The 14,324-nt window shown below is 39.8% G+C and overlaps 1 protein-coding gene across 1 annotated transcript; it reads right to left on the bottom strand.

Moving 5' to 3' along the window:
* On the bottom strand, positions 1–14,324 carry ttc33 (tetratricopeptide repeat domain 33). Its single transcript, XM_061071460.1, has 5 exons — positions 14,257–14,324; positions 13,573–13,812; positions 7,940–8,021; positions 4,167–4,298; positions 1–1,076 (listed from the first exon to the last, which is right to left on the bottom strand). Exons 2-5 carry the CDS (start codon positions 13,809–13,811, stop codon positions 702–704), a joined length of 828 nt encoding a protein of 275 aa, XP_060927443.1. The 5' UTR covers position 13,812; positions 14,257–14,324; the 3' UTR covers positions 1–701.

Raw genomic sequence — 14,324 nt, 5'->3', positions numbered from 1 at the left:
AAATATGACACGTTTGATTATTTATTCACTCACTGACAATTTAACAATAATCTAGATGCTTCTTTTAAGGAACACACTGCTTAACAAACACTTAAAAACAATAGATGCAGCTTGTTTGAAAAAGGCCTTCATCCAGACATTTTCGGAATTTTCAATTTTCAACAGTGAAATGAGAAGGCTGCCAATTTCAACGAAGCGCTCTTTGAAATCCTGCTTTTATTTTCTGAAAAAGCAACAGAGACATCCGATATTTTCTGCATCGTAAAGTAGATTCTAGAGTAACCACAGGGAACATTAGCAGCTATTGTGCTACTCGGGAGAAACACTGTTTATTTTATAATAAATTGAGAAGAAACAGATGTTCAAGTCTGTTTCAAGATGCATCTTTGCAACATGTGAGTCGTGGCCTGTTGTTAAGTGATGGATGGATGCTAAAAATATCTTTAATCTTTGTGTAGGCATGTAAAAACTTTGACATGCATACTGAACCCAAACAACGTGGAAAATGTAAAACAGGAGAGCACAGTTGTCAATTAATTATTGCATCACCCTCTCACCAGAATTTGGGAGTTCTCATGTTGCCTTTGCTTTGTTCCAGCCTCACACACCCACAGCAGTTTAAGGAATATTCCAATTCAGTGCTAAAATAAAAAAACTAAAAAAAACTTGAACTAGGACGATGGATTCCCACCAGGATCAGATTAAAGTCCTCTTGCTTTGACAAACTGTTCGTTTGATGGCGTGGCCGCGTCCTCTGATGCCCCTTCTCCAGTGACTACGTTTTTAATATTCCCCTCAGAGTCCACCACCACCGCGTTCTTCTTCATCTCCTCATAACGCGTCTGTCGCTCGGCAACGGCCACGCAAGCGGCCAGCACCTCATCGGACTCAAAATCATAGTCCTGCTGGAGCTCCGGGGCATTAAGGATCTGATTTTTGGTCTCCTCCTCTCGCCGCATCTTCTCCTCAGTCGCGACGTTTTGCTTCTGTAATCTCCAGGCCCAGGCCAGGTCTTCTTGCCACAAGGTGCTCTCCGAGGGGCACAGGTGGATGGCAACCTGGAAAGACCTCACCGCCTGCAGGAACAGTGCCGCAATCAGCAAAGGAATCAAGCATGAGGTGAGATGGGAGAGGTGGTGATAAAACGGGAGCAGTTAATCTGTCAGTAAAGAGAAGTTTATTGTCTCCCACAAATTGAATAGTTAGAGCTCTTTCAGGCCGGTTTGCGGGTTCATCGTAATTCTCACAGATTGAACAGTAAAGCCACTGGCATCGGTGCAGCTGAATAAGCAGGTGGCTTGTTTCATCGCGGTGTCAACAATCGAGGCCATAGTCTTCCTTGTGCGGTTTTGGAGGCGGATTTATCGAGTCATTAAGGAGTCGTCAATATTTCTGTGCTGACTTTGCACTTTGAAATCAAATTGAATTTGATGATTATCTAACTGAACAGAAATAAAAATGGTTTCCCAGTATTTACGGGACCTGATATCAACCTTACGCTGTGGCGATTTTTCTGGAGATAAATTCCCTCTTGCACTCTATTTGATGTGAGTGACGAGCTCATGGACCAGTTCTGACAGGCGTCTGTAACCAGTCGAGCAGTTTCAAAAACCGACGAGCTGAAAAATAGTTTTGTAACGTGCGGTTTGTGTAAAATGGTAATTGAAGCCAATAAAGTAAACTTTGCTCCATCGTCATTAGAGTCGGTTCAAATTGTATAATTTTATATTCAGTACATCAGAGCCCTTAGTGATTCCTCATTTATTCAAAAAGTAGCGAAGGGGAAACTGCTTTACTCGTCGGTATTGTCTAATAACCTTTCCAGGTTTGATTTAATACTTTAAGGACAGTGTGTCCCTGGCCCTTTCTTGTATTTATGACACTTAGATTCTGAACTGATCTTTTCGATCGCACTGAGGATGTCTGTGGCTCTCATACACTGAAGAGAACTGAACTCTTCTGCTGGGAAGGTCACAGACAAAAATATATCTCAAAGAATTGGAAATGCTCGTCTAGCTGCTTGTACATTTTGCTGACAGAACTGGCTCTGGTGGAATGATTAACATGATTTAAGGACAATTTTTAACAGGCCTGGATGAACTTTATTTTTGGCAAGATTGGGTTGGAACATGTAATCCCTTCAGAAAAACAGGTTCAGTGTGTAGAGTTTAGTGAAATCAAGAGGTGAAGTTGCATGTTGCAGCTGAACACCCCTCACCTCACCTTACCCTCCCCTTCCAAACAGGAAAGACAACCTGTAGCCAAAACAGGTTGGTGTCCGTAGAGGACCTGCTCTCGAAGTAAATATAAAGTTCAGTTTTTATTTAAATATAAAATGCTAATTCTATGGTAAAGAAAACAACAACTTTTACAGTTGGTATTATATTATATATATTATATCCCTCAAGGGTGAAATGGAAAATTGGAGAACCCACAACCTCCGTATTACTTACTAAAACTTTTTAAATCTTAAAGAGTTTAAGTTAAGAACGACAAATGAGGAGATATATCTTCCTGAGGAGAGGTCCGCTTTTCAGTTGCACCTTTCCTCAGGGACACAAAGAGCCACACCCGTTATGAAAATCCAGTCAAGTGACAGCTCTAGAACAAAGCTCTGTGGCAAACGTGTGGTTAAAATCCTGGCTAGGAGGCGTGACTCAACAATGGAATCAACGATCTTTTCTGTCTGGCTCTAAACAATGTTTTTTAACAAAACAGGGACATGTGACTACACAGCCAAAATATCCTCTTCAATAAACATTTTGTTCTATTTTCTATTCAATTTACCTTCTTTAGAAATAGGAGCAAAATTGCATTAGTCTGGTGCTTTCGCAACAGACTTCTCATTCACCACCTAAAGGGAGTCTCACTTTAAGCAACATTGCTTACAACTTCATGTCCCCACCTGCGACATAAATAATCTGCACAGTCAAGTTAAACTGAAAAAAAAGTCTTTGACACATGAAACGTTACGGATCTCTGTCAAATGGAGGTGTCCGTTCCCAAAGCAACACCATCAAGTTTAATCTTGAACAGACCCGAGTGTTATCGAGGGTTTATTTTGGAAAGAACGTAATCCTTCAAAGGACAAAGTGCCGCTGCGGGCTGATAACTAGCTTCAGGGAAGAAAAAGGTTGTAACGTTAATGAGAAGAAGATAGATGGGAACACAGCTGTCAATGTCAGTTTCCAATATTGTTCTCACAGAAAGAGAGGTGACAAAAAAAACAAATCAGAAGCTACCACTTTGTTTTCTTTGGGTGTTTTCCAGTTTCTCCGAGCGAGGCGGACGGGAGTAGAAATTTTAAAAGAAGACACTTAAAAAGAGAACATGAGGAATCACAATTGAGATAACAGGCCCTACTAAAACATGTTGATGCACACAAAACTCTGAAACTGGACTGAACAAGCCTGGCTAAAAATAGATGTGCGTCCCCCGTCCCCCCCTTCCTTTTCAATGGCTTCGTTACACAAGGAGGTGTGTCTATATTTGTGTTAGTTTTAGGCTTAAGTAACTTTCAACACTTCCTATTGTCCTTGGTGCTGTAGGACAGGTCTATCGCTCCCGGACATGTAGCAGCGACACCCGGTGCCACGAGATGAAAGCTTTCGTCAGTTTAGTCTTGCTCGCTTGGCTCCGAATGTGTGAACAGTGGGACTGGGATCCAAAGTGTTTCGTACAAAACCCACACGTCCCGGCATGTTCTGGGGCAATTTAAGCAATTGTCCCAGCCCCGGGCACCTGGGTGTGCTTTGGAACAGGCACTTCACCTCACAGGCCGGGAGTTCGCAGGGAAGTAGTAAACAGACTGACATATCTTAACGGCTCCTCAAAAACAAAGACACAACTGATTTATAGACAGCTAGAAAAACAGGTGGTTTATTGCAGAATCCAACATTCGAATGTGAACATTCCATTGAAGGACACTAATGACGGATTGAGCAAGACGCCATCAATCATTAGCAACATGACAGGGTGAATGTTGGTACAGACTATATGTGCCAGCCTAACTTTTGATGTGTTAGCTTAAGCAAAGTGGCGCCTTTTTGACTACAGCCTAACACTGTACTTCACTACAGTGAAAACAGCCTCAGCCCTCCATAAAGCTGGGGATATGATTTGAACCCGATATCTGAGAACCAATATGTTCGGTGAGCATTACTCACCAGGTCCACCTCACCCAGGTTGAGCTGGGCACGGCCCAGGGTCTGCCAGCCCTCCCACCACAGTGGGCGGAACTTGACGGCCATCTCTGCAGCCTTCACTGCTGGGAACACTTCCTGCAGAGTGGTCAGTACCTGTGGAGACACAAACATGGATACAGACTCTATGGTGAGCTGTGGTGAGCATGGAGTAACGTTACCAAAACAACAATGTGATCCCCTTTGTTAAAACTGTCCTTGCAAAATAAAGAACACAATTATGTTACATAACTACTATTCTTCGACTGGAGGAGCAATGTTTAAACCTCCACATTACGGTTATGTAAATACTGAATCATTGTTCGTTGGAAAAAATTGGTCCGTTACAGTTGCTCAACAGAAGGTTGTAAAAAAAAAGAGGAAGTTGCAGACTGACCTACAGTATCAGTCTGCAACTGACCTTAGACTTCCCTTCAAAGGATGAATACAAAGACATTTATGTTTGCCAAAGCAAAAAACAAACATACAGTACATCCAACCATCTACATACGAGTGTGCAGTGCATCTAACTGACAGAAGGAATGTACGAAAGCCTACGACCAAGAACTACAGCTCTTGAACAGGATATAAAATAATCCAGTACGCATTAGAAATGGTAAAAAGTACTGAATAAAACAACAGGATCAGGTCATTTTATATATATTATAATATTATATATTTTTTTTAAACAAGGCCAATATAATACCTCTTTTGATTATGATTTGATGAATTGTTTAATCCAAAACAAGATATCCATAACTTAACTTTACTGTTCAATCACTGATTAGTTGAGAAAATACTTGGAAAAATACCAAATATGGAAATTAAGTGTTAGTTGAAACCCTGAACAACACATTTTTGACATTACTCTTGAATTATACAAAGACAAATTGTTGACTCAGAAATCATTACTTATTTAATCTATTATGTAAATAGCTTGGTTGCATCCCTGCAGGCTGACTGAGTCATTGCAAAGTCAGGATCACAAGATGATTCTGTTATTTACTTGTTCACTGATCTATGCTCACTTATAAACCTTTTCATCCTTATGAATAATCTTTTTATTCAGATGCTATAATTTGTAGGGGTAATTTTGCTTTGCTGATATTTTTTTTTTTAGACTGTTATTGTTGATTATTTGTAGCGCTGGAGTTTTTCTTTTTATTGTCCAGTACAGTGCAGAATTCTGAGGCTGCGGCTGTAATATAAGTGCCTGGAAAACTCTGTATTGCAGCCAGAAGATAACAAATGTGTTAGTTTCAAGTTTTTGCAACAGTAGTATACTTTGACGGAGCAGCTCCCTTCTGGAGTGAAAGTCTATTACATTTATAATCAGAGAAACCTGGACACTTTGGACCAAAGAAACCACAGAAATAAAAGGGAATGTGACCAGTGCCAAACCCAAAAACACTTCAAGAAATCAAGATTAAAAAAATTAAGAGCACAGTCTGATAAATAAAATTCACAGGGGTACGCTGCACCCAAACCGGGTCTGGCATCTTGGTCGCAGCTTTATCGTTGCTTAAATATCTGTGCATGTCCAGCAAATAGCATCTAATAGAGCAAAGGTCTCTGCCTCAACACTCGAAAGCAAAACCCCATAAGATCGAAAGCTATTTATACACATGAAGGATGAAACCCCTATCTTTTTCTTCTTTTCGAAGGGAGATAACAATCATCAGAAAAGCCCAGATAAGTAAAACCTCCAGGACTGATTTGACCTCTGGAATTTACGACTTTCTAACGAATCTGCAACCTTTGAATGACCAACAGAATCCCTTCTCACTCTCAGAGAGAGCTCCTTCATGTTGACATCATTCACATAGGCAGACGGATGTGGTGACAGTTTCACAAATGGGGGCAGATTTCCTCCAGAGCTCACTCCAGTCTGCTGCGACTGACAAAACAGACGGACAGACAAAAGCTGATTGACTTATATTGGGGGGAAAGTGATGAGGGGGAAGTGAACGGCCAGCGTCAGCGTGACCACCCTCGTCATCGGGGCAAGTGATGGGAAAACGATGAGGTCAAGCCTATTTTCAGCCTAATGATTGAAAATAACATCAAGACTGATAATGGACAATAATAGCTTAGATGTGTTGAAGTCACAGCTGAAACTTAGTAAAAACAGATGTCTGTGTGTATGTCATATTTCAACTTAGGCATGGAGCTAAAAAAATAAAAAAAACGTTTGTGGTGGTGTTCTCCAGGCCTGGTCCTCTAATGATTTCCTTCTCAAATATCCTACACTGGATACTATTATATTAGGCATACAATACTCATCATGTGATGTAAATGCTGATGGCTACAAGCAGCTATGTTATTGTGTTAGTTGTACTAAACGGATAAAGGAGTAATGGAACGAGCTCTGTTCTTCTCACTAACTTCTCTGGCTTCTCCGCTCTTCTCACGGATAAAAGGACTGTTTTCTCAAACATGTCTACTGCATGCTAGAAGACAAGGAGAAGTGGCAGCCGAGGAACAATGAGACAAACAGAATCCATCAACTCGCAGTGAAAGAACCAAAGGGAAAAGAAAAAGAATATTGAGCTAAATCTCTAAAACATTAAATCTGTTGGAAACATGCTGCAGACGTTCCGCTGTGTCCTCTCAATGCTGATACCACTTATCTGACTTAAAAGCATACCAACATGAAAGAGGGACTATATATGCGGCCATGATGCCTGATAAATAATCGCAAACACACAGTAGACATACATACACAGAACTGTGGGCTGTGATATTCTTGGTATATCCTGAACACAACCCCCCCATTCAGATATACAGTATTTCTCCGGCCAGATGTAAAGCAACTTCCCCCGAACTCTGGAGGCAGCTGTTGGACTGCATCAGGTTTTAGACACACTTGCATTGTACCAAAAAACACAGTGTTAAATCAGCCATGAGGTCATCGACCATTTGAACCACATTACCTAAAGACTGACTGCTTTAAGTATAGGTTTACATTTTTACGTATTTTTTTAAACCCTTTGGAGTCTGAGGATATTATACAAACAGTGACATCATTTTTTTCTGTAAAGTTGAAATGTTTGTTGACCTAGAACACTTTTTTTAATAATCGATTCATTGTACCTTTTTCAGGCAAGTATTGTGAAATAAAAACAAATATTTAAAGATTTTAAATTGTCTTTGTCATATATTACAGTAAAATTTATATTAGGGTGTTTTGGGGTTTATGTTGAGTAAAACGCGACGCCTGACAACATTCTTTGGATATTTCTTCCAAAAGTAGAATAATGAAAAACAGATGCAAGTGCTTAAGTGGGGCTATCACCCAGTATCTTATTCAAGTACCATAAAAATACACCTTTAAAACAGACAAACTAAAATAATGACCTATCAGCCGTCTTTATTGTACTTGTTGAAATCCTCTTCACGTCTCGATAGCCATCAAAAGTTGTCATAAAAGAAATATAGAGAATAAAAAGCAGATGGCCCTCGCAGGACTGTAATAAACACAACACCATTGGCTGGTGTACATGTCAGTAAACGACCTGCATTGCACCCTTCAGACAGAGAAACATACACAGCCAAAGCAGAGACGATACCCAGAAGTTACCAAGTACGTAGGTTTGACCAGAGGGCTGATGGGAGATTGTGGGATGTATCCCTTTTTGTAGTCTGCTTGGTAGCTTCTCAAGAATTACCAACCCTAGCTTTAAACTACATGAATGGCAGAAATTATACTAATGGTGTGAAAGCTTGAGTGAACAATAAAATATAGATGTATATTATACCTGAGACTTCATCTCATACAGTAGTGGGTTGTCTGGGGTTAGCTGAATGGCCTCGTCCCACTTCTTAATGGCCTCCCAGTGCCTGAAGAAAATACACAGGGTTAAAAAAACAACAACACATAATTCAAATCCAACTCAGAAGACCGAGGGACTGATTAAACAAAAAGAAAAACCTAATCTGGCTGCTCCAGATAGACTGGAAAAGAGAGGAAATTTAATGCACTTCTAAAAAGCTAGACACATGAATTATATTTAGTACATAATTGTTTGTTGGCTACAGTTTAAGTTACCCGGAGCAATCAACACCCTGCACAGGGAAGCAGGGAACCCACTTATATTGTCTCCACCCTGAGATTTGATGTAGCCCTACATGGCCCAACATGTTTGCTCAGTGTATAACATGAAGAGGTTTTCCCTGTTTATTTTGTTGTGGCTTATTAAAGAGACATCACTCCTATGACTGGAAAGCCGTCCTGATGATGTTTTTCCATTCTTACATACGACATCTCAAAAGCAGAGGCTACCAAACGTTTATGTAACATATCTGAGTCATATGTTGTTTCATTCTTATTTACTCTTTATTTAGTCGGACAGTCTCACTGTGATTAAAATCTAGTTTTCCGAAAGAGACCTGGTAACGCAAACCAATCGCAACAACACAATCAACAAAACAAAGACAGAACAAAAACACGGCGCATGCAACTAAGAAACAAGGGATTAAGAAAAACAGTTAGTTTGAGGACATGTTACAGTTCATTCCATTAAGATGGTGCATCGTACCCGAAAGCATATCTGCCAACGTGCGTGCGTACAGGGGTATCTGAGGTAAAGTAGCTGCTGGATCACATTCTGTTGATATTAGATTTAACTGGGAGAAAAGACGTGAGGTAGTTTGGAACCTTCAACAGTCGTTTTATAAATGAATAACTTGGGATGGCAAGAGTGTAGGCAAGTCCAACCCACTGTGTGACACAGAGTAGAATGAAGAATATAGTGTTTGTCATTTATAATAAAGCATAATGTACTATGTTACACAAGGTTTAATTGCTGGCATACCTATGCGACAGCATGGCAAACAAGAATATGTTCATTTCTTAATTTGACTGTTTTACATTGGGAAGAAGTTACATTTTTGATTTTGGAATTAATTGAGCCTTGAACTATACAGACACAGGTTTCTGTAATGATTAAGTGAAACCACTGATCTGTAACTTTATCCAATCAAGTGGTTCTCAAACCTGTTTCTGGCATAGGCCTCTTCAGAGGTCGCAAAAATGTTTTAGACCCCTGACCCCACAATTTTGTGTCAATCATTAACAATAATAGGGGAAGTTATTAGTAAAAAGATTCATGACCACATCATCCAACCTTTTTTGTTTATTTTTTATACATAAATCATATCAATGCAACTTGGTGCCATGCTACATTTCTTTCCCTGGTCATCCATGCCCCCATCCTTGCAGTAGCTCTGTACCATCCAGTTTGAGAACCACTGATCTAGACCAACAGAAGGCAGTACGTGAAGAAGAATATTATTATGATCATTTGACTATTATTTCACTTGATGTTTACATCACTAATTCCATGCCACTGTTGATCTACACTTTGCTTCCTCTTTTGACTAAAATGAAGATTTCCCCCCCAAAAAAATCATTTTATCTACTGGCTTGTTACAAAGAGAAGAAAGAGTGAAATTGCAAATGCACTCAACAACACTTCTCCACCTGATTGGGTGATCGGCAACACAGGCCACTGCAGGTTAAATAAGCCCACGCAGGTACACTGAGGTTAACATCATCAATCTGTCATGTCTTAACATTTGCAGCCTCACTCCAAGCAGACGTCACCACTGAATGTCCGCTAATCTGCTCCGCATTGATTCGTTTACCTGGTTTTAACCTTCTCTATGTTTCTCACAAATAGATCCTCCCCCGTTTAACAAAGTGAATAGACTTGTGAGTATGTTCCTGCACTCTCCAACAGTCCCTCCTCCTCAAGTCAATATTAACTTAAGAATCACTTGGTCCTGATCAAGACAAAGATTCAGAAAAGATTATGAGGTGAAATCCTACATCTTTTATAGCCTGGTGGAGGAGGAGCGACATAAAAAATCGAAAGTAATTAAACCAGACAACGAGAGCATAAACAGAGACTAGTTCCAAAATTCAGATGATAGATGATGAGCACCCGGATCAAGCGCGAGACAAAGACTGAACATATAGTTCTGCTATTTAACAATCAGAGAGTGAGGAAATGGAACCGTGGTGAGGAAATCTTAGGAACAGATGAGGTAAATGACACTGCCAAATAATAGGAGGAAATTAGGCAATAAGAAATACACCACATGAAACCCTGGAAGATAAAAATGGCTCCACTACAGTTAAAACAACTCTGTACATAAGTCAGCCGCCAGGACAGAGACTTGAGGAGACAAATCAAGGACGTTTCAATAAAAAAATACCATTCAAGATATTTGCAAGATGTTAGCGAACACTCGTGTTGAGTTTGAAGACAGAGTAAATAAATAAGAAAATAACTGGGATATCGGAGGGACATTTCTGTCACACGTCACACAGTGCTGTCCAAAAGAAGGAAACATGCCCAACACATGGTTTCATAAACCAAGTGTAACAACATTAAACCAATAAAGTGAAAAGCTAATCTAAACCACAAATCTTAAAATGCTAAACATTTGAAATGCACTATTAATGCCAGATTTCATCTTGCTAGTTTCATTTTGGTCCAAAAAAAACAGACTCAGCATGGCAGCTGGAAGCCGGACAAATCAGTAAAATATGTGCAGTATGTGGATGATACGACTTGTTGCCTAACAACACCTCCCACACCTCCCAAAACTAGCCATCCAAGATATAAAGTGAAGCGCAACTCAACAAGTGTATGACCTATTTTTTACCTCTTTTTAATAGGATGATAATAATTACAAAAGAATGATCATGTTTTACTGGCTTTCTATAAAAGCGCTCATGCTGATGTCTGATTGAACTGTCAATCCTCTTTTGTGCTTCCCACAAACGCCTGTTAAACCTTGCCAGAGTCTTTGTGAGGCTTTGCTGCAAATGTGCTTAAGTCTAAAGACTCTTTCTGTTTTCAACTCTCATTTCAAAAGCAGGCAACAAGTAACTTTATTAACTATAGTTATAAAACAAGTGAAGATTCAGTCCACATTTAATAATGCATTTTGTTTTTGGTTTCCCTTATTTAAAACTACACAGACAGACAATGGCTATGTCTGATTTGCATTTCTTTAAAACAGTTAATGAATGAAAGTCTGTTACGGCATTATGTCTGAGAAAGACTCATAAAGGCTGATAAATCTGTTGGGCTCTGAAAGTAAGGCTATAAATTCAAACAGCCGCATCCTGTTAAACATTGTCCAATGTTGGTAAAACATTATTTAACGTGGGCGTACAGGAAACTGTAACTGGCAAAACTTGTGACCCTGATTAATTCACAGAAAACAATATTGGTTGACCTTCAAATACAAAAAGTCATCACAGAACGCATCTGCACACTTTTTGACTCTGGCGATCACAGAGTTTACAAACAGGCTCTATATGAGCTCTTCAGTTACCTCAGAAACATTTAACGTCGATAATGACACACTGACATCGGAGGTCAATGTTGTCAGAGGAGAAAAACACCCTCCTGGCTGACATCCCCTGCCAGACACCATCTCAACCCTCTGAACAGCCATTATGGAGCAGCATCATTTCCCCCTGCAAGATTCACTTTCTCCTCACAAACACAATTACAGGGCAGTAACTGAGGCCAATGGCTTTACATCTTCTGGACTAAGGGGTTTACACAAAGTGATTGTTGTTTGGCTGAAAGGGTCAATTTTCATGGAGGAAATATCAGGTAACATACTCTCCTGACGGATGTCTGTTCTGTTTTCTAACAATGGTGCCTATAACAATATACAAACGTCACGCACAAGCAAGCATGCCACATGTGTTTTAATTCAAAAGCAGATAAACATCAGATAAAATCGAAGTATTGGTCACCATTAACCAGGATAACATAAACTCTCCAAGCGTTTACTTTAAGTGATAGAATAGACTGTAGGAGCACAGCTCACTACAATTAAAATATGTCCTTTTAAAAGCTTTCTGTTTGAAAAGCTTTTATTAAATTGCGCCATGTGTTGTTAATGTTATGGTAAATACAGATTGACAAGCCTGAAGAGAAGCTTCTCCCATGACCAAAGTATAAAATGTGTTTTTTTGTTTTTTTATTAACTGATCTCATCCTGAGAAGGATAAAAGATTTTTGGCTTTTGAAATGGAAATCTATACAAGGCCATATGATTACAGACTTTCAGAGAAATTAAATCAACTAGAGAGCAATGGAGGGAAAACCTCAAGGTTGGATTGCTCTAAGTTGACTGTGTCGTTGAAATATAGGAATTCTTGAGAGTTTATTTTCGCAAGCATGTCAGAAGTATTCTGTTAGACATACATGTGTGCTCTGTACAATGGCGCCCTCCTCTGGAGAACTTCTAACAGCTCTTCTCCTTATTGGTGCAGTTGAGCTCCTTGTTACTTCTGTGTAGATAAATACACCTTTGGAAAGATATGTCAGATCCTGACTCTGCTATCCCATCAAGAAATACACCAGATATTAAACCTCTCAGATCACACAATAAAATAAGGTCAAGGTTGTAATCCTGCTTGACATAACACTGAAATCGAGTATGAAGATTGGCCATAAAAAAGGAAATTTAAATGTGGACTAGAGCTTTGTTTCCTAAGCACTGGTCGTTTTTGTTTAAGTGACAGTTGAGCAAATATCCAATACCCGAGATTTATAAGTACTCTCTGAAGTTTTCTAATAATTAAGAATAAATTTAAAAAATATCTGTCTCTGTCCATTACTGACTCAATAATGATTGTTTCTGTTTATATCTGCAAGCAATTTTCAACAAAACTACATAACTCACCCTGTAAGTGAAGATGTATGACTGTATACATTTATTTTTAAGCTGCCGTTGGCATGATGCGAACACAGTTTTGACACTGATTGACAGTTCTGCTTTATCCTGAAGGATTTCTATTTGTTGAGGCCCTAATGAGCCCTTGCTTTGAATGTGTGCTTGTTTGAGGGCATGTACTGAGTAGGTGTTATAATGTACTTTATTTATTTAGCACATTCAAAACAACTTGGTTGACAAAGTAAAAGGTATAATAAGAGAACAGCAGTACCCATTATATCATAATACTTAGGATAATAAAATAGAATCTGCTGGGATAATATTGTTCTCAACTGGAAAAGAAGGCCAAAGAGAAGAGATGTGACTTTAACAATGATTTGAAGTGAGGGGGGGGGGGGGGGCAGATGTTATATGGAGTGGTGGTAAGCTGTTGCAAAGGCTTGATCACCTCTAGTCACATAGTTTTAGGCAGATCTAGGAGCAGCAGACCTCAGCTCTCTAACTGAAGTGTGAACTTGAAGAAGTCCAGCTAGGTTAGGCGGTGCCAGTCCATTAAGAGATTTAAAAGCTAACGATACTTTGTGAAAAACGTGAAACACTTCCTCCTACATTGTCTGCGTCGGAAGAGTGCTGTGTAAATACAGTCTGTGTGATACTTGATTGTCAGATCACCCCCCCTCACCTGCCCTCCTCAGCCAGCAGCGCTCCCTCATCCTTCAGCCTCTGGCTCTTTGCAGAGCAGTCCTCCAGCAGGATCTCCCGCCGTCGTTTGATGGCTTGGAGCCAGTCCACCTCCTCCTCCTCCTCTTCATCACGACCTGGTCTGTTCCTCTCAGTCTTCTCCGCCTCGGCCACAAACTGTTGCACCACAGCCTTTGACACCTTCTCACCGACTTTCCTCTTCCAGCCGAATGAAGCCATCCTGTGGGGATGAGTGGGGGGGGTCACATGCTGTCAATTCTTCCTCCTAAAATTACAATATATAGTGAAGGGTGTCGTGGTGATACTTTTATTTTTTAAACAGAAAACTAGCTTAATGTTAGCATCGTTTTTATCAGATATTCATGTTACCAGTAGAGTGGACGGGAACGTTTTAGCACGTCTGTTCAATTATGTAAATATCTTTTTAAAGAAAATGACATATTGATAACTATCCAACAGCTACAACTTTAAGACAATTAGTAAACACAAACAAACTCAGTCACATCAATACTACCTAGCTAGCAGTGGTTATTTAGCTAGCTAACACGTACATATTATTTGAACACTCCACTGTCTTTGCGCACACAAACATGTCCTTGACTTAATTGCAACATTACAGTTTGTTATATTACTATCCAAAGACAGCAGGGGACGGTATACGCACAGATTCCTGCAGCTGAACAAGACTCAAACAGGCTAACAGAAGCTAACGGTTAGCCATATTTGTTGACC

The sequence above is a fragment of the Limanda limanda genome, chromosome 1, assembly GCF_963576545.1.
Source record: "Limanda limanda chromosome 1, fLimLim1.1, whole genome shotgun sequence".
Classification (NCBI taxonomy): Eukaryota; Metazoa; Chordata; class Actinopteri; order Pleuronectiformes; family Pleuronectidae; genus Limanda; species Limanda limanda.
This window is presented reverse-complemented; position numbering and strand designations above follow the sequence as displayed.